Below are 20,039 nucleotides of genomic sequence, written 5' to 3' on the forward strand. Positions count from 1 at the left end.
GGGGAAGATGGGGGACCGAGGGCACTCTAGCACATGACTGTTTATGTAACTGACTTTTAAGTTTTATTTGCTGCTGTTGAAATAATAAAAAGAGTTAAGGCAGGCCTTTGTGTCTTTATTAAAATCATGTTTTCTTGCAAGCATCCTGTGGCGGGTTGACCCTGGCCAGATGCCAGGTGCCCACCAAAGCCGCTCTATCACTCCCCCTCCTCAACTGGACAGGGGAGAAAATAAAATGAAAGGCTCGTAAGGTCGAGATAAGGACAGGGAGATCACTCACCAATTACCGTCACGGGCAAAACAGACTCGACTTGGGGAAAAATTAGTTTAATTTATTGCTAGTCAAATCAGAGCAGGATAATGAGAAATAAAACCAAATCTTAAAACACCTTCCCCCACCCCTCCCTTCTTCCCAGGCTTAACTTTACTCCTTATTTTCTCTACCTCCTCCCCCCCGAGCGGCGCAGGGGGACGGGGAATGGGGGTTTGGGTCAGTTCATCACACGTTGTTTCTGCCGCTCCTTCCTCCTCAGGGGGAGGACTCCTCACACTCTTCCCCTGCTCCAGCGTGGGGTCCCTTCCACGGGAGACAGTCCTTCACGAACTTCTCCAACGTGAGTCCTTCCCACGGGCTACAGTTCGTCACGAACTGCTCCAGCGTGGGTCCCATCCACAGGGTGCAGTCCTTCAGGAACAAACTGCTCCAGCATGGGTCCCCCGCGGGGTCACAAGTCCTGCCAGCCAACCTGCTTCAGCGTGGGCTCCTCTCTCCATGGGGCCACGGGTCCGTAGGTCCTGCCAGGAGCCTGCTCCAGCGCGGGCTTCCCACGGGGTCACAGCGTCCTTCAGGCATCCACCTGCTCCGGCGTGGGGTCCTCCACGGGCTGCAGGTGGATATCTGCTCCACCATGGACCTCCATGGGCTGCAGGGGGACAGCCTGCCTCACCATGGTCTTCACCACGGGCTGCAGGGGAATCTCTCTCTCTGCTCCGGCGCCTGGAGCACCTCCTCCCCCTCCTTCTTCACTGACCTTGGTGTCTGCGGAGTTGTTTCTCTCACATCTTCTCACTCCGCTCTCTCTGGCTGCAACTCCCACCCCCTGTAACTTTTTTTTGCTTTTCTTAAATATGTTATCACAGAGGCGCTACCACTGTTACTGATTGGCTCGGCCTTGGCAAGCGGCGGGTCCGTCTTGGAACCCGCTAGCATTAACTTTATCGGACATAGGGGAAGCTTCTAGCAGTTTCTCACAGAAGGCACCCCTATAGGCCCCCCCCACTACCAAAACCTTGCCACGCAAACCCAATACACATCCCTATGGGAAAATCAACATAGCTGCTGCTCTGGATGTATAGTCTAATCAGATGTGGCTGTAAGTGCTTTTTAGACGTGGAGCCTGTGGGATGTCAGTGCACAGTGTGCCCAGCTTCTCTGAGGTAGTCCTACAGCACACACATCCACATGGTGGGATGGGTCTGGGAACCCACAAAGGTTGTTCAGCCCAAAGAAATGACATTCACTCTTTTTTATTTGACATACTTAAAAACCAGCCTGAATACAAAAAGGGTAGTTTGTAGGCAGCTAGACTAAGCAATTTATATAGGATACCACAGAATAGACTTCCCAGATATGACTGCCATTTTTAGGCCTGTGCATGCTGCTTTCTATAGTACCCGGTTGTGAAATCAGCAAGGGTTTGTGTGAAGCTGACACCCAGAGACAATGTGAATTAGAAAGTGATGTGATGTTAGCCAGTGACCTCTTGCAATTATTTTTTACCATTGCTAAAATGATGCACTTACCTTTAGGTAAACTATGTACACTATGTATCTACTGTATTCAGTCCTTAGCTCCTTCATTCTTTTCTCCTTTGTATTATCTGGTCTGCACTAAATTTTGATGTGACACTTTTGTGGCTGATAGTTCTCACTGAATGTGCTGTTTGCAGTTAGGACTTCAAGTTCCTCTCCTCTAATTTCATCCTGGAGCTTCTCCAGTATGGCTTCTGCTTTCCTTGTTCCACTAAAACTATTCTGCCGAGGGTGGCTAGCAACCAGTCTCTGGCAAATTTTAAGGCTTCCATGCCAATGGTACTTACTAGGTTTCACTGAAGGAAGGGAGCATCCTTCTGTATTCCAGTTCTAAAGGGCGTAAGTTGGCTGACTGTCACAGAGCTAAGATGGAGACATTGTGGGCCTGTGTTCTCTTCTTGAAAGTGCAGCCATCACGTGATGGGAAACTCCTCTTATTTGGATATGATGCATGGTGGAACCTGGGTTACAGCACCTGTAAAGGGAGGGTATTCTGAAATGGACTGCCAGAAGAGCGAATTTTGGCATGTGGCCTGATCCCTAATCCTTGTTTGAGGATTCTAAGAAAGGAGACAGGAGGGAGTAGGACATGGGAAGCCATCCTGGAGGCCAAATATGAACACACCAGTTTACTATCTGTCTCACCTCTTCCTTGTCCATGACTAGTTAAATGCCATTACAGTTGTCCATGCCTTCTCGGCTGTCAGCTGCTGCTTCTCTTCATTCACTCCCCTTTTCCTACTATTCTTGATAAAAGCCACACAAGGCTAAGTTCTAGGTTGCTCAGGTGTTGTCTCTGCCATATTTTTGATGCATCTGCCTATTTACTTGGCCTTAAACTGATTGCTCATCTGAGTCAGTCTGTGTTTCCTCAGAACTCCTTATGGATGGCTTACTGCTTCATTTAAGTTTAATGTGTCCTTTTAAATTCTTTAGGTATCTTTGCAGAGCTCCTCAGTTCCTTAGTGTAAACCTATCACTTAATCCTAGCTCTTTCAGTAGGCCTAGGTATAGTGTTTAGTATAAGATAATACAGAAAATGGTTTATGATAGGCATTAGAGATGGAATAAGATAAGCCGTTGGGGCAACAAATTAGGAAGATGAGACCTGGGTGCCAAATAGCCAACAAATGCAATTGTAACTTTATTTAGATTGACACAAACTTGAATGTTCGTATCTGAAATCCTTATATATCAAGTTATTTGATATCAAGATAATAAAAATGAGGTTTGGCTCTCCTATCCCTTTAAATCCTGGTCCTGTAGATTCCCAGATTTCTCTTTTTTTCTTTTTTTTTCTTTTTTAAGTTAGGGCAATCTTACCTAATTTATCTCATCAGCAATTTTCCTGTGTGCATTTCTTTGAAATTATTTGACTTCTACCTACTTTTATATTTATTTTAATTTTCATTCTGTAATCCCATAATTACAATTTCCATATGTTTCATATCACTGTGGCATATGGATTTGCAATGTTAATTCTGGATTGAAGTTCTTTAATCATTCAGTGCGATGAGTAAATTAAAGTGAAATTTTGTTCCTCTTAGCATGAAAGTTCAGTCTCTTTGGGGTGGGTTCCTTAGTTGTAGCCTCTTCTCAGATAATCTCTGGTGGTCCAAATGGTGTTCTTTCAATCATGTTTTCACTGCCCATGTCTGTCACTCAGTGCCATAACTTGGAGACTCTTCCCTTTTCTGTATGCCGCACAGACTGTTTCTAGATCTAGCCTACTACATTCATATTTCTCCACTCCAAGTCCTACAAAGTGGAACTGTGGATCATCTCACACTTGCCACTTTCAGGAATGGCATGTGTACATTACGTTGGGTACAGTTAAAGGTTCCAGCATTTGAATTGGGTGGCTCAGTGTATAAATCAACAAACATGTTTGTCTTTCTCGGTTTTCGGATATAAATAGTTTGGGCAAGTTAATATTTACATTTCTATTGATATCAGGGTCAAATTCTAATCACCACTCTAAGTAAAAGGGTAGATGCTCACAAAGTGAAATAACATACTTTGGGATCAATAAGATTTGTCTGTCAAACTGATCTCTTGAAGAGGAAACAGAACTTCCATGTATTTGAAAACAAGCAGATGAGTGGGCGAGCGAGGCAAACTGGCACTTCTTCAAACAGTGCTTCTGCACACATTTGTGGCTTTGCCAGAGATTGTTTGATATTGGGCTAGATCGGTGGCAGCAGTTGCCCAACAGTACTTTGATACCTTTTGTCATCGCTGATAGGAGCGGGAAGTACTTGTGTGAGGCTCCTGGGTGCCGTGTGATGGGGTAGTCCCGAAGCATGCAGGACACCTGTAACTTCCACTAGCCTCTGCCAGTGGCAAATGGTTTGGGAAGCGGTTCTACTTCCAGAACTGCTATGGAAATCAGGAAAGAGAAGCACTGACAAGTCTTGACTCTTGAATTATGTTGAGAAGAGGCAATCTGATGAGCGGTTACTTGGCAAAAGTTGGTGAGATTCCCAGGCAGGTCTTGTTCCAAATGAAGTCAGTGAAAATTTGCCCCTACCTCTGAAGTTACCTTTCCCTGCTTTGCAACTTCCATGTGATTTCCTACCCATGTTTAGCATTTCAGGCTGCAATAGAAATGAAATGCCAGTAGCTTAATGTTCATAAGTAATTCTGTAATAACAATCTATGGTATGTTTATGGTGGAGAGAACAAATTTAAATGTGGTATTACATTTCTATTCCTAGCTTTCAAGGACTTCTCACTGGAGCTCCTTAGCTGTGTTGCAAGAGAACGGAAAAACATGTCATGCAGATCTTCTGACACAGACCTGAAAAACAGCTGAAGTTTCTTGACAGACACATAGATGTTGGCCCCTGTTTCAGACAAACCTGGTCTGGGTGTCCCATGAACCCTCTGAGTTCTGAGGGAAGGATTTATTTAATTTGAAATCATAGGAAAGTTGGTGGATTGGGCTGATTTCTCCTGGAGTTCTCAAGCTTGTTCAAACTCACAGGCTCACAAGTCAATGTGAATTAAAATCCTGCCCTGAAGGCCTTGAATGGCAACTTTGCTTAGAAATGAAATTGCCAGGCTTCACCGTTAACGCTTCTAAACCGATTCACTAGTGTTTAAAAGGAGACTTGACTGAGCTCATGATAAGACACTGATGCTGGCTTATTCAGCATTGACCTTACAGCCTTAAAATACAGTGGACTTGGTACTGCAGCAATTACCGAGGGAATTACTGAGAAAAGGAAAATCAGAACTGTGTCAGCAGTTAGAGGTCTGGTTTCTGGGTACAGAAGGAAACTGCACTGGTGGAAAAAAAAGATCCAGCTGGCTTTTGGGATAGAGATGCTGCAGAGGAAATTTGCCCTTTGTTATGGAGACCACTTGGAGATTTGAGAGTGTTTGAGTGGTTACAGGTAGATTAGCAACAGGAGGGGGAGCTCTCACTGCGTTACCCGAAGAGGAGGGAAATTCTGGACTTGGTAGCAAGCTTTTAAATGAAGAGTACTGCACTCCTGCTGCTCCGTGTCAATAAAATGTTGGTGGCTGCTCTTCATATAGGCAAGACCAATGGAGAATGTGCATGTCTGGAAAAAAGAAAGGCAATCCATGTCCTGTTCCTGTCTCTCCTGCTATTGCTACCTTATTTTTTTGGTTCCAGGCATAGCGTAGTTGTGTTACTGTCAAAGAAAGCTGTATTACAGCTCTGCCATAGCAGATGTAGTTCCTTTCCCCCCATCCTTACCATCAACTTCAAATACCAGTGTCTTGTTCCTCAGCTACTGTGAGTGTTTCCCAAGATGTCAGCTTTAGAGAGGAGGGATAGATGGTAAAAATGTATGTGGGACATTACTTTTATGGTTGGAGCAAAAAGTGGTGCAGGTGAGAATGAAGAATTCATTTCCAGTGCAAGTAGGATGAACAAGATTGAGAGATTTGTAAAACAGTGTTATTTAACTGGTATTTTAAAGGCTGGTTGCAACTAGGAAACATATCAACATTAAGAAATTGAGGTACATGGCAAGAAACAGAGAAGTTTGGGGGTTTAGTAAGCTGGAGATTTCTCTAAAACAGAAACCCACTTCCTGTTGTAACCATTTACACTTAAATATCTCTGAAACTGTAATTTTTTGATGCCTTTCTGAGTGAAGGGAAATGCAATTCTCCCTCCCTATTTATGGATGGGGAGCAGAGACACAGAGAGAGTAGGGTTTGCAGGGGACTGGAGGGGTTATTTTAACACAGGCAGATGTAAGCAGCCATACAGATGTAAGTGGTAGGATGCAGGCTAGCTCTGGCTCAGAAGCTGTGTATTGGTGTCAACTCTAGGCTGTGTTCCAGAGGATGTGCCTTGCTCTTGGTGGATTGGTTCAGGCAAAGTGCCAGTAAAATGCTTTTTTGGCTTCCAGTCCAGAACTTGCTTGCATCTGGGATGAGTGGACGGATCTCTCATCTGAGTGCACCCAACTGTACAGACATGCCTCAAGTTACTTTTTAATGTTCACAGGGTGAAAAGGGAATACATTCAGTTCTCCTTTAACCTGCATGAGTGCTGGTTCAACTGATTAGCATCTATCTTCTTTGTCTGAATATGCATAGTATCGGCCTTTATGCGCATGTTATTGTTAATCTTGCCGTGTCTGTGATGTTAACTTGGATGATATCAAAATAATTTTAGTTAAGTGCTTTGGGTTTTGCTTGACTTTTGTTTGTTTTGAATAGGAAAGATGCTAGCCCTCTTCTGCTTGAATTACTAATCTAAGGTAACTCAGTGGTTTTATTGTGGGCTCTTAAAACATTGGTGAATTTTTTTCCAAAGGGTTTGGAGTAAAAGGAACTTACTGTGAGAGACTATTCCTCATATTCTGTATAACATTAAAAAAAAAAAAAAAAATCTTTGCTTTCAGAGTATATGTTGGTATCTCTACACTCATGATACATTTGGCTGGATTTTTCCTCCTTAAATTCATTGGATCAAAGCAGTAATATAAATCTAAGTTTTTATCCATCAACTTCTCTCCAAGTTTTGTAATTTGCTGGAATTATATAGGGAATCTGAGAATAATACATGATCATAGATAGAGTGCATATCATGCAGGCTTATTTCCAGAATGTCAGTGGAGGGTTATATTAAATCCTTTTGTTTTGCTGTAGTATGATTACAAAGATTCTTTTGTAGCTTGGGACATTGAGTCTAAAAGTGAGAGGTATCTGGCAAGAGAAGATAACATGAATTTAATTCTAGCATTGCTGTTGTTCTTAACTACGTACTGATTGGCCAGCAAGATCTGCAAAAAAAGTCTTGGTCATGTCTGTATGACTTTGAATACCTATCAGGAAAAAGAGCAATCGAGGGTCACAGTGCCTTAAACACTATCAGTTAGGTCTCAGGAGAGACAAGATGTGTTGCAGTTACCGGAGAGGAGAAAACGTAACTAACTGCATTGAGACTAACACTTTTTTTTTCTTTCTCTTTTTTTTTTTTTTCTTTTCAGCTAAACTAAGTTCAGTTTAGGATGGTCTTTAAAATTTTAACATTAATGAAGAGTGACAAGCAAATGACAAGCCAGTAGTGTCTATATAAGAAGAAAAAAACCCAAAGATTAGTTTTGTGTGTATGATATTCCTTTCCCAAATAGTTGGAGAGATGAGAGCTTTAGCCTGCATTCATGTATTAGTCATTTCAGCTATTCAGGAATGAATTGTGTATTGTCAGTACAAATTTTATTTTATTTTAGATAGGGGTCACTGCAGGACTGGGCTGAGGTTTGAAGTCACTGGAAGAAACTACTTTGAGTAGCTACACACCTGATCTGCTTTTGAAGGTGCACCTGTGCTAGCTGTACAAAGACACAAGTATCCAGTAATTTCTGGACCTGTTAAATCCCTGCTTCATATCACAGAGTTCATAATATTTTGCAGGATGTACAGACTATACCGATAATGAAATATTTGCAATATATGAATATGTATTATGTATATTTATGTTGTTGCAGTTTTAGCTGTTTTAGTTATGCTGACTGAAAGATGACAGGCTTGTCATGATTTTGTCTTCAGAGAAAGACTTACTGATTTTCAAAAAACTTTTTCCTGGTCACTCAATCCAGGCTGATGCCAAGTCCACGCACTTTAGGGGGATGTTAGGTGACTATTCAGGAAGGTCATGCAGAGGCCAGGCATACTTCATGCTAAGAAGTTATTTTACGTGGATTTGAGAATAATACTGTTGTTCTTGGTTCCACACAGATGGTACCAGACAGGAAGAAGTGGAAGGTGAACTCAGTGAAGAAGAACGCTGGTTTGGAAATTCTTCAGAAACTCCTTCAGAAGCATCATATGGAGAAGTCCAGGAGAACTTTAAGTTGTCGCTTGAGGACAGAATCCAAGAGCAGTCCACTTCCCCAGATACTTCTTTGGAAAGTGCAACTCCTAGCAGCAACACAGCGGAGGTAGGATCCATTGAAAATGAGGCACTAAGAGACACATTACAGAGCAAAGAGCACCTTTCTCCTGATGTGTCATCTCTGTGTGAAGAAGAACCTCCTGGTCCAAATAAGCCACTGAGTAGTAACCTGAGGCGGCTACTGGAGGCTGGCTCCCTCAAGCTGGATGCTGCTGTTACAGTCAATGGCAGAGTCGAGTCCCCGGTAAATCTTGGCTCAAATCTTTCCTTCTCTCCACCTGCTCATCATGCCCAGCAGCTAAGTGTTCTTGCCAGAAAGCTTGCTGAGAAACAGGAACAAAGTGACCAATACAATGCAAGTAGTCACTTTATATGGAATCAAGGTAAGTGGTTGCCAAACTCAACCACCACCTGCGGTTTGTCCCCTGATTCAGCTATCCTGAAACTGAAAGCCGCAGCCAATGCCGTTCTGCAGGACAAATCTCTGTCAAGGACTGAAGACACTGTAAGATTCGAATCCTTTTCCTCACCTTTTAGTTCTCAGTCAGCCAGCTCCACGTTAGCAGCTTTATCTAAGAAAGTGAGTGAACGAAGCATGACTCCCGGGCAGGAGCACCCACCTCCAGCTAGTTCTTTCCTTTCTCTGGCTTCCATGACCTCTTCAGCTGCTCTTCTCAAGGAGGTTGCTGCAAGGGCTGCAGGCACCCTGTTGGCTGAGAAGAAGAAATCACTGGTTACTGAGGATCCCCTGCAGCTTTCAGAGATGAAACAAGAGAAAGCAACTCCACCACAGTCTTTGGAATTATTGTTACTGCCAGTCCCTAAGGGAAGAGCATCCAAACCCACTAGTACAGGTATGAATACAGTTTGAGCCACTAAGTAGAATGTATTTCTTTTGCTATAGGCTTATATAACATCTCTTCAATGGGTCTGGATTTGGTTTGATTCCATGTATTATGAGAGTAAGGAATAGGTACTTAAGGTAAACAATAGAAAAGCTTTTTAAAATACCACTTGAAGACCAAACTGTCACAAATGTTTCCATATTTGAAAGATATGAGTGTACAGTTCAGTACTTTTTTTTTTTTATTCCATACAATAGTATTTCCCCCTCTTACCAAGTTCAGAATAAGTCCACAAAAAATATTTAATGGAGAAGATCAAAGAATCCCTGTTAGCGAGCTCACGGTATCAGTAAGCATGTACAAAACTAGTGCTTTTGAAATATTGGACAAGGGAGAATTCTCCCTCCTGCTGTCTCTGTCACAAATGGACTTTTGTATAATCGCTTACTACACTGTCCTAATTTACCAGAGTATATTATTATGTTGCCACTTTTCATTAAAATTTTTTGCAGCAGTTCGGTATTTTACAATCCTTTGTCATTTAAAAAAAAAAAAGTGAACTGCATTTCTCTAATTTGCTTAACAAGAACCATTTTACACTTCTGATTTCCCTCCACCAGTTCCAGCTGTCGGCAGTCAAGGAATCAGGGAATAAGAAGAAACAGTCTTGGTAACAAAAGCTTTCAAGAACTGGCAAGCCATGCAGGGAAATTTAAATGATCCATCTTCAAAATCAGGAAAAATAAGGTTTCTTTCATCTCTTTCTATGAAAAGTTCACATCATGGATTCATATTTCTGGTAGAACATACATCTTCAGGTGTCGTCAGTGTTGCCCCTGGAGTGGCATTCCACTGCAGAGCGGAAGGAAGCATGTCAGCTGTCTTCACAAGATGCACAAAGTGGCTCAGTATATTAGAGCTTTATCAGGCTGAGTTTTATCAGGAATACTAGCTTGACTGTACAGGTGTTGCAAGCCAGTGTACAGACATGAAGCCTGACATGGACGTTGTATAATTGCACTGCCGTCTTTCTGACCTAACCTTTTTGTTTAGGGATATTATGAGGTCTGATCTGTCCCTGTGCAGCTCTTGGCAAAAACTCATAGGGTAGAAGCTATTGGATGGACGGCAATGCTCATTCCTCCCTTGGGAGAGGAGGGGGAGGGATGCGATGAGGTGCAGCCGGTACCAGTTTTTTGTTCTGAGTTACATGTGTTCTACAAATGCTTTGCTGGTGTGTTTTGCCAAGGCAATTAAAGTGGCAAACTATTCTTGGCATGGATCTGGCCTAAGGTTTTTATGAGTTTAGATGAAGTCCTTTTTGGAGTAACATAAGCTAAAGCAAGAAAAGGTCCTTTTGTGTGGGAATAGGAGTACCCACGCTAGCTACACCAGTGTGACTGTGGACATTAATTTAAAGTAACTTTCCCCATGAAGACTGGCCTTCATATAAGAAAGGCAGCAATGCATAGAAAAGGAGTAAGGTTAAAATTTATTTGAAGGTATTAGTTTATTTTCTGCTGGAGAAAAAGCTGTTCACATAAGTTTTTACTGGGGAAAAGTAAATGGTTGTAGTAAAATCCAGGTTCTGTGTTTGACCAACAAACTGTGGGATTTGTCTATGCCGCTTATACTAGGGGAGTGCTCTGTACCAGTGCACAAGTGTGCTGGTAGTACTGGCACTTTATAAACTAGCTCTGATGCAGCAAATTCCTGGCAACTATTCTCTTTGCTGAAGGCCCAAGCATACTGTGCTGCTAAAAGATAACAATGGGGGCTGACTGCCTCAGGTCCTTGGTAACCAAGGAACAACTATTCATTTTTTTATAATATATGGGACTAGTATCCCAAGAGGAAGGGTGTTTCCTTTCAGTTCATACGCACTGGGCCAATGCCAGTTGGCATCCAAGCAAACTTTATAGTGTAATGTTCATAACAAAAGTTCTTTAAGTCCATTTTCTGATATGCTATTAAGTTTTTCCTTTCTAAATAATTAACCAACTGAAAATAAAAAGCAAGATGTTGGTTAGCATATCTGGATGTTGATTATGGAAAGCCAGACTCCTTGATTCCTTCAGCCATGGAGAAATGCAGCTTACAAAAAGAGGTCACTGTTTAGTGACCTTTGATTGAAGACTTCACTTCTGTAAAAGTTGAGTAGGGCAGCTGAGTGTGTATATTTGCCATGAAAATAAATGTCACATGTTCCTGATTACTTTTGCACCTACGACCTTATGGCACTAAAAGCAAAAATTAGTATTTCATTTGATAATGTTTTACCTTTTGTGTCTGTCTGATTGCTCCTTGAGACATGTTTGTTTTTTTTTTTTTTGTCTTGTTCCCAGAGAGAGATCTTTTCCCAGTAGACATAGCTTGAGAGGTGTTTTTTTCCCCTCATACTTTGAACTTTTAAGGCAGTGGTGAGTTTGCTTTGTTGTTACGAATCTGATTCACTTACCCACCAGCAACATCTAGCTTTGGTTATGAGATCAATACTCAGTGAGATTAATTAGATGTCGACAAGAAAGGAACAGCAAAGATGGAGGCTATTTAAAGAGGAATAAGTTAATAACAAGAGTATGCCTGCTGGTCTTTTGTCCACCATGTTGAGCTATTTGCTCAAAATTATTTCAGGCAAGAAGTTGGAGCCGTGGCTTATCAGAGCGTAGTCACCTCTGAAACTGCATATCAGGTTTGGTGGACCTAATCATCACTTGCATAGGTTATAATAAAGCGGTACAGAGAAGACTAACTTCTCTATCAATCTGTTAATATTGCCAATTTTATAAAATGGTCACGTTTGGGATGAAATTTAAAAGGAAGCCTGGAATCCCTGTTAAAGTTCTGATGTCGTTTTTGAAAGAATGTGGGTGGCAGACCCTTCTTTTACTCGCTGAAAATGCTTGTTTGGTGTAACTTTTTGCCTGCGATACTTGCAACTTTGTTCCTGAAGCTTCTTTGGGAAGCACTGGCTAATTCTCTCCTCACTGGAGTCACTCTTTCCAACTAATTGACACTGTGTGACATAAAATAGACATCAATATAAATGAAGGAAAGCTGAAGCCCACGATTTTCTTTCTTATGCTGAGATTTATGTAGTATAGTAAAGAGCTAACATGGTTCAGCTTTGGAGAGCATTAACATAATTCCTGTGTACCATTAATTGTGATTGTTATTGGTGAAGTCACATGCATTCAGTCCAATTCTTTGCATATTTTGTAATGTGCTAAATTAGTATTGATCCATCTTGTTTGCAGATTTATTTTTAATGGGATGGAAAACAGGTAATAGCTTGTTACACATTTCTTTTTTGGATCCTTTGTGATGATAACCAGAGGCTGGAGAAAAGATATGATAGAAGGAAAAGAAATGATAGGTAAAAATGCTACCAATGTATTTTTTCTGTGATTTGTCTTTCTCCTGCCTTTTGTGAAGAAGTAAGTAAAGATATTTAAAAACTGAAACACAAGGAATTATAGCATTGGTTTTGGCTTACTCTTTAGAGGTGCAGAGAGGGGAACAATTTGATAATATGTTGAGCGTGATAGAATATTTCATGAGTAGAATTTCTGAACTTGCAGAAGTGCATGCTTTGACAATGTGTCCTTTTTTGTACTTACATAATGACTACCTAATCAGTTGAATTATGATGTTTTTGTTTCCTACCTAATAGCAAGAATTGTATTTTAGGATATGACAAATCTTTCTGGAGGTTTTTATCACTTAGTTCCTCATCAAGGGAATTTGATGTTTGCTATATCCTTATCAGTAGGAAATAACTGATAATAATGAGATTAAATATTCTGAGAGAATTTCTAAATAGCAGGATGCACATTGCTGAGCTCTGGATATTTGAAAATAGTCTGTCTTTTACAGTGAGGAAAAAGGCTTCCAATTTCACAGTAATACTAGGCCTATCTTTATAATAAGCAGAGGAAATCATGGTGAGAAGATGAATGGATGATTAGTTGTGTAAAGTCAGCAGCAAGGAATTTCTCTTTCCTTCAACCTTGTGATGGTTCTACACTCAGTAGACCAACCATATTTGCCTGATAAATGCCACCAAATCCTTTTCTTATCTTAGGTGAGTTGGGCAGTAAAGCAGAGTGCAAACATTTAGGAAGGCAGTAGATTTAAAGCCGTGGCAACTAGAGGAGCAGAAGGAAACCCACGACCCAAAGACCCCTGATGGCTGAAGTTGCAGCAGCATCTGCTCGAGCCATAACTAAACAATTTCAACAGCAGGGGTTCTGAAGTCATTCACTTCTGGAGTTAAATAGCTCTGATACGCAATACCAGCATGCTTTTCAGTTAAGTTGTGGATTGTTCTATGCTTTATGTCCTGCTCCCCTGCTAGCTGACCATCAGATATGGAAATGGATCATTTTTTAAGTTAAACTTATTTTCCATACCCTACTACAGCCAGCCTTTGATAGGAAATGAAGCTGCAAAGTGGTGATTATGAGAGACATCCATCTCAGTTCAGTTAAATTATAAGGAACATTAGGACCAGGTGAGATAGAGTAGCATCCCCTACTGATTAGCCAGAGGATGTTTGGGATGTTAACCTTTATAAATTATAGTCACCTTTCTTAGAGGGAGAATAACTAGATTAAGGGGAAAAGGGATATGCAGGGGGGAGGAACTGAAATTTCTGGTACATGTTGTTGTTTAACTGATGTGTCTCTTTGCAGATGAAATTCTAGCATTGAAAAATGATATATTGAGTATGGTTACAAGGGGAAGGTATTCGACAAGTGGCTGTAAAGGATCCTCTCTTTTTCTTCCCCCTTCTACTAAGCCTCAGAAGAAGAAGGAGGAAAACCTTTCCAGTGTCCGATCTGTGGTTTGGTTATCAAGAGGAAGAGTTACTGGAAACGGCACATGGTGATTCATACAGGTTTGAAAAGTCATCAGTGTCCACTCTGTCCGTTTCGCTGTGCACGCAAGGACAATCTCAAATCACACATGAAGGTAAGGGAAGTGTTTACTGACAATCAAAACACTTGAATCGTCAATCAAAAAATGATACTATAACAAACCTTTTTCATTTGCATTTGCAAGAACAAAATTTCCCTAGTCGTACTACTAATGATGCCTTTATTTAAATAAAGAGACCATAAAAAGAGAAAGAAATAACTCTTTTTCCTTTGCTTGCCTTTCCATTTTATGCAATGTGGAAACTGCCTTGGGTTATGTCAACTTGGTGCAGCACAGCTGTCTGTGACTAATTTAGTTCTGGACCTGGAACCACCAGAAGCAGGGATGTTAGCTGAGATGCGACACCATGCAAATACAGCAATGCTGTTTTTCAGGATGCCAGCTAGCATCTCTGCGTGCCATTGCATCACACTAAGTGGGCATACCAACTTGGCCAGCACCAGCAGGGGATCTCTCCATTACTTTCTACAGACAGGCCTGCAGTTTTAACTTTTTTCTTGCTGTAGTTTTTAACTGCAGGCACTTCAGCAGTGAAGCATCCAAACCAAAATGAATGACAGATTATACTGTAATGTTTTGTTTTCAAGTGTTTCCATTAAGTTTAAAGTGTGCTTTTAACTCAGCCTAAGTTTTAGGCTCAAACTGAAGATGATCTTTTGAAGGAAGCCACATCTGTGTTGATACAGAAAAATATAAAAATGTGAAGAAACTCTCTGTCTGCTTAGCTGAAGTACTACATGGCTGCAACATACAAAGTGCCTAGTCTTGCAAGCTGTAGAACATGTTTGGTGAAGTAAAAATGGTACCTGACCCATTAGCCCATGGATGAAGAAGCTGAAGTGCAAAACGTTTCCCTTGTTAATGCAGTTGAGTTTTATAATAACAGTGAAATGTTTTATTATAGTTAGTATTTTGTCTGCTTTAGACAAATGTGTGTAACAGAGTACCAGACTGGTGTGGAGGGGGACAGAAATGACTGTTCAGCTTTTATATATGCTATTGCAGAATCTGAGATCACTGGACAAGAGTCTGACCTTGCTTACACCCAATTAACTATTCACTTCAGTGTAAATGATTCAGATGATTGCACTGATCACAACAGCAGATCTTGCTGTATTTCGGGTCTTTGCTAGGTCTGAAATCATCCCCCTAAACTCTGAAGGCTCATCCCTTAACGCTCCTACTGTGGATCAATGCACTATTCCCAGGCATCCTTGGTGTATCATGCCAATCCTTCTCAGGTACAAGTAGGTTTGGTGTTTATGGCTCTTTCTTTTAGGACTTGGTGTTCTGTGTTGACTAGAGGGCACAGATGGCCATCTTGAGTAGAAGATGAGTAGAAAGAATGGGAACACAGCATGATAAGAAAGGGTTTTTGTTTTCGGTTGTTGACAGCCTGCACAGAAGCATGCATCACCTATAAAAGCTTGCTATTCCCTGGCAAAGACCTGTTGTTGTCTCCTGCTTTGTAAAGGACATCCCTGTTATTCCCTGCAGAAATTCTTGTTCTCTGCTTTTTTTGCCTTTTTGGAACTATTATTTGCAGGTTGAGGGCCTATTCCTTCCTTTTTGGTATGGTGATTTCCATAGGTGGTCACAGGTAGGATGTTGGAGAAAATTAGGGACTTTTTCACTGTCTCTGTGTGCTATCAAATTGATGTCTATCTGAAGCCCTTGTGCTCTTTTCTGCTCCCCACCTAACATAAACCCCTTCATTAATTGAGCCCATGTCATCTTAAAACAGACCCCTTGTACAAACATGTAACATGTAGTGTTAATTATTTGGTAATATAGTAATTATTACCCAGTAATGCTCATTTAGACATCATTGAGGTCAGAGTCAGGCCCAGAGCTCCTTGACACAATGTAAGAGATTACAGCCTCCTGTAGCCTTACTATAGAGATAAGATCTGAAGTCTCCTCAGTTAATGCAGTCCAATCACGCAGGTCATGATGGACTCAGTGGTCTTTGCTGGTAAAACTGCTCCCTATTTAAGAAGGCGGCAATTGTCTTACAAAACTAGATGGCCTGTATTTGGTCTTTTATCCTTGTAATAGTCTTGGGGATAGATGTAAAGAATCACAAGCACAAGAATCTGAAAGATAATGTTTTACCTTAATTTCATTGGGTTTCATACACTTTTCTCAATTGAGTAGGCCATTTGTAAAAATATTTTTACATCACATCAAAATTGAAGCAGGTGAATGAGGTAGGGGCATGTTAGTCATGTGTCCAACAGTGTCAGGCATAATTTGAATTCCCTTTGGTGAAAGTATAAATTGATAACAAGATTAAAAATAAAAATTATGACATTTATTTTCTCATTATAAAAAAGTGCTGCTTTTAAATCTGTATGCAAATAAGTATGAGATTATAATAACTGACATGTATATAAGCCAACAGTGTTCAAAATGGAATGAATACACATCAGAAATGGTACGTTACAGCTGGGAGCTACTTAGGATGCAGTGTTCTGGTTATGCCAGTCAGATGTTTCGGTTCTCTTCGTTGTCCTAGGATCCTTTGGGAGCTACCTGGCCTTATCTCCTTCCTGGCAGGCAACCCACAAAGGCAGAGCTGCCTCTAGCTCTCCACCCCTCTCTCCCTCCCCATGAGTCAACTGCGGCTAGAGGTGAAGACATGTTTTTCAAAACCAAAAAGGCTACTCAAAATTAGGGTACTAGGCTGGTGTTTGTCATTCATTATAAGCTAATTTTTATTCTAGGATGCTATCACAAGCCAAGCTTTTTTACTTTGTGCTGTTCTTCGGTTTTCAGGTTTTATGTTCTATTGATAAGGATGACAGGCAAAACCTGTTGAGGTGTCTTGTCCAGCTGCAGTCCTCAAAATCTAGTAGTGTTGTCTTTGTTTCCTCCTAGGCAGTGTAGCCATGAGCTGAAGCATCTCCTCTTTTTTTCTAGGTTCTTGTAGGCATTTTCCATTGAAACTGGTTATTTAGAGATTTAATTTCCATGAGTGGTTTGTGTGTGTCCATATGGGCCTTCCTTATTGTGTGTATCTTTAGGTTAATAAATAATAACTATATAATATAAATACTGTGTAATTTTATGGTAATTATAACATGTCAAACTGATTGACCCAGAATACAACATTGCCAACATTTTTGGTGTCTTGTCCCCTGCTAGAGAAAATCTTAATAGAGAGCTGGATTGATTCCAGCCCTGACCCATATTCAGATCTACATGTGCTACCCACCATGTTGATGAAGCATTCTTCCAGTAAGGGCACTTTGTCAGGACCAACTCACAACTGGAGGTGAGGAAGTGAAAGGCAAGAAGGGAAGCAGAAGGAAAGTTTCCACACAGACACACAATGAACAAGGGAGACTGAGTAGACTGCCTTTTAAGGCACATAGTGTTATCTGTAATTGTTATATTTCATTTAGATTCCACAGTGACAGGCACCTTAGAAAAATCCTAAAAGAGACACAGTACGGAATTTTATTAGTCTGTTGTAGAGACAAATTATAGCACATGCATAACCACAAGTTTTGGCCCTTATTCTCAGGAATCTGGGGGTAGCATCTCAGGACTTGATTCTGGTATCATAGCATGGTTTCCAGGGGTGCTGAGAATACTGAAAATGAAGCTGGACAAAATGAATGGGTAACTGAGAGAGGTGTCTTGTCCAAGCAGGCAGCAAGGGTTGTGCTTGAGTCCTTCTCTCTGTTTATCTAAACATATCTTCAGCTGGATTATGTTGTTTTATTCTTGAGAGAGAGAGTATCTTATGTACTACTTCTGCAGAAAGCAATGGAAAGGGGTGGTGTAATTCAGCAAGATGTATTCAGGCTTTTCTGTTTTTCCTGGTAGGGAAGTAGGGATTAAATTTACCTCGGAGCAATACCACAAGCATCAGTCAGTCTTTGGCCAATTGGTGTCTTTGGATCATGCACACATCTTCCTCAGCAATTGGTGGTCGGGTAGACTGTGAGATCATACAGATATGTTCCAAGAAAGCAACAGGATATTAGCCTGAGCACTTGGAAGGGGGAATGAGGAAGAGGAGCATATGGCCAAAAATAATATCTATAAATGTTCCTTGTGCTGCTATATAGACATAAGGCAGAAATGGGTGAGCCAGCTCTTCTAGCAGTGGAAAAGAAGTTTGGCATTGTGAACACGTGCTAAAGCATGATGGTATGACAGAAAATGAGGAAAGGGAAGATTAAGCTTAACAGAAAAGTTAGATGCAATGGCGGGCAGGTCATGTGATGCTCAACCACGGGATCTTCCTGTTTCTGTTGCTTATGAAGAGGGACCATGTAGTGAGATCTCAGATTAATGTTCCTGTGTAATATGAAGAGGGTTATAATCAGCCTCCTGATTAGGGAGAGTCTATTAATTACATGATAGCGGGAATAAGGAAGGGCCCTGAAGAATGTAGCCAGGTGCTCACTACCGCTTAGTGATTTGCTTTTCCCTCTTTCTTCCTCAACTAGGGTCACACAACTGAATAAGCATTCCTAATCCATTTTGATGAGGTATAGGACAGGTTATTTTAAAGCATCTTCACCATATTGGCAGAAGGAGGTTGACTGTGGTTTATGGGAGGGTTTTTTTGTTTAGTTTGGTTTAAGCTAACCTTAAAGAGCCCTGGGAGGCACCTGTGATTCCATTACCTCCCCTGAGCTGAGGGGAGGTAATGCAAACTTGCACAGCTTTTCAACAAGTGAAATCTGTGCCCTGGGTCTCAGACGGGTACCACAAATGACTTCAAATATCTGCCTTTTAATTTTGTCACTTTTTGCATATGAGACAAGGATAAGACAGGCTATGCATTTACCTTAAAGAAAAAAAGGAAAAAAAAAAAAAAAAATTTTTTTTGGAACACCTAGTCCAGTCCAGCCCTGCAGAGAGGCTTTTTTCCCTTTGCTTTCAAGCAAAGCAAAGAAATAGTTTCAAAAAGTAAATACTATATAAATAATGTATGTGTCCTGAGGGGAAGGATCATATCAAAACTAGCACTGTAGCACTGAACTTTTGAAAGTGCAATATTTAAAAAATGTGGGAAATTGTCAGAAAAGAGCATGAAATGAAAAAGCAGAGGGCACATGATAGATGCAGTATGGAGACCTCTCAAGTGTACTCAAATGCAGTCGCAGAAGGCGGCATTTTACTAAAAGAGAGTTAAAAAAAAAAAAACAACAACCCCCCCCCCCCCAAAAAATCAGTGGGTAGGCAGGTATGGCTAAATGGCCAGGTTATAGTAGTTGTTGATTGTAGTAGTTGCTTAAACAGATGCCCCTCATGGAAATGTTAATCTCCTTGAAAGTTGGTGAGAAAAATAAAACCTATAGTAGGCAAAGAAAAAAGTGATAATTAGGTCACAGAAAGTAAGTAAAGAGTGAGTAGCCCAAAGCAAATATAGCAGTGAATGGATTCAGCACCCCAAACCCCTTATGTTCTGATTTTGCTTAGGGATGAAGGTTCTCAGAAAAAACATTTCCTCTTATTCTGAGTGTTTAAAAAATAATAACAAAAAACCCCTGTTAAGTCCCACAAAAGAAAGGTGAATGCCAGTCCTTCCCTTCCTGTGCCTCATAACTAGAAGGGAGAGTCTGTGCAAAGCATTACCCCAACTTTAAGGAAGGGGAAAAGAAAAGATCTACCTCACCAGTACTACAAAATTGCAGGATGTGCCTGTGTCACTCTTTCCCTCACCCATACTCCCAATTGTACCCTGTTAGGTGGGATCACGTGTATTTGTAACGGTGATACATCTGTACGGGCCAGTGTGTACTTCCCATGACTTAAATTGGCTGGTAAATCAGCAGGGATATTGCTTTTAAGTATGAAAAGATGATTTAAGAAGCTGCTTATGATACCAGAAATGTTAGCATGTCAACAAAAAACATAGCAGAAAAAAATACAATGATACGAATGATGTGATATGATAGGGACATGATTTCTGTAAAGAAAATCATGTGTTCTTCTATAAGATGTTTTGAGCATGTCAGGAAAATCATGGACTTAAGAATGAGTTGAAATTCATGTGGTCTTTAAAAAAGCCTTTGGCAACGCTTCTCACTGAG

At 40.9% G+C, this 20,039-nt stretch overlaps 1 protein-coding gene across 1 annotated transcript in view; it reads left to right on the forward strand.

Annotated features, from left to right (window-relative positions):
* Positions 1-20,039, forward strand: part of ZNF827 (zinc finger protein 827) — a 111,131-nt gene that overhangs the window by 18,684 nt on the left and 72,408 nt on the right. Inside the window, 2 exon segments of the mRNA XM_050896187.1 lie at positions 8,041-9,051; positions 13,844-14,016. Of these exon segments, the coding sequence (XP_050752144.1) occupies positions 8,041-9,051; positions 13,844-14,016 (1,184 nt within the window).

This window comes from Gymnogyps californianus, chromosome 4 (assembly GCF_018139145.2).
Source record: "Gymnogyps californianus isolate 813 chromosome 4, ASM1813914v2, whole genome shotgun sequence".
Classification (NCBI taxonomy): domain Eukaryota; kingdom Metazoa; phylum Chordata; class Aves; order Accipitriformes; family Cathartidae; genus Gymnogyps; species Gymnogyps californianus.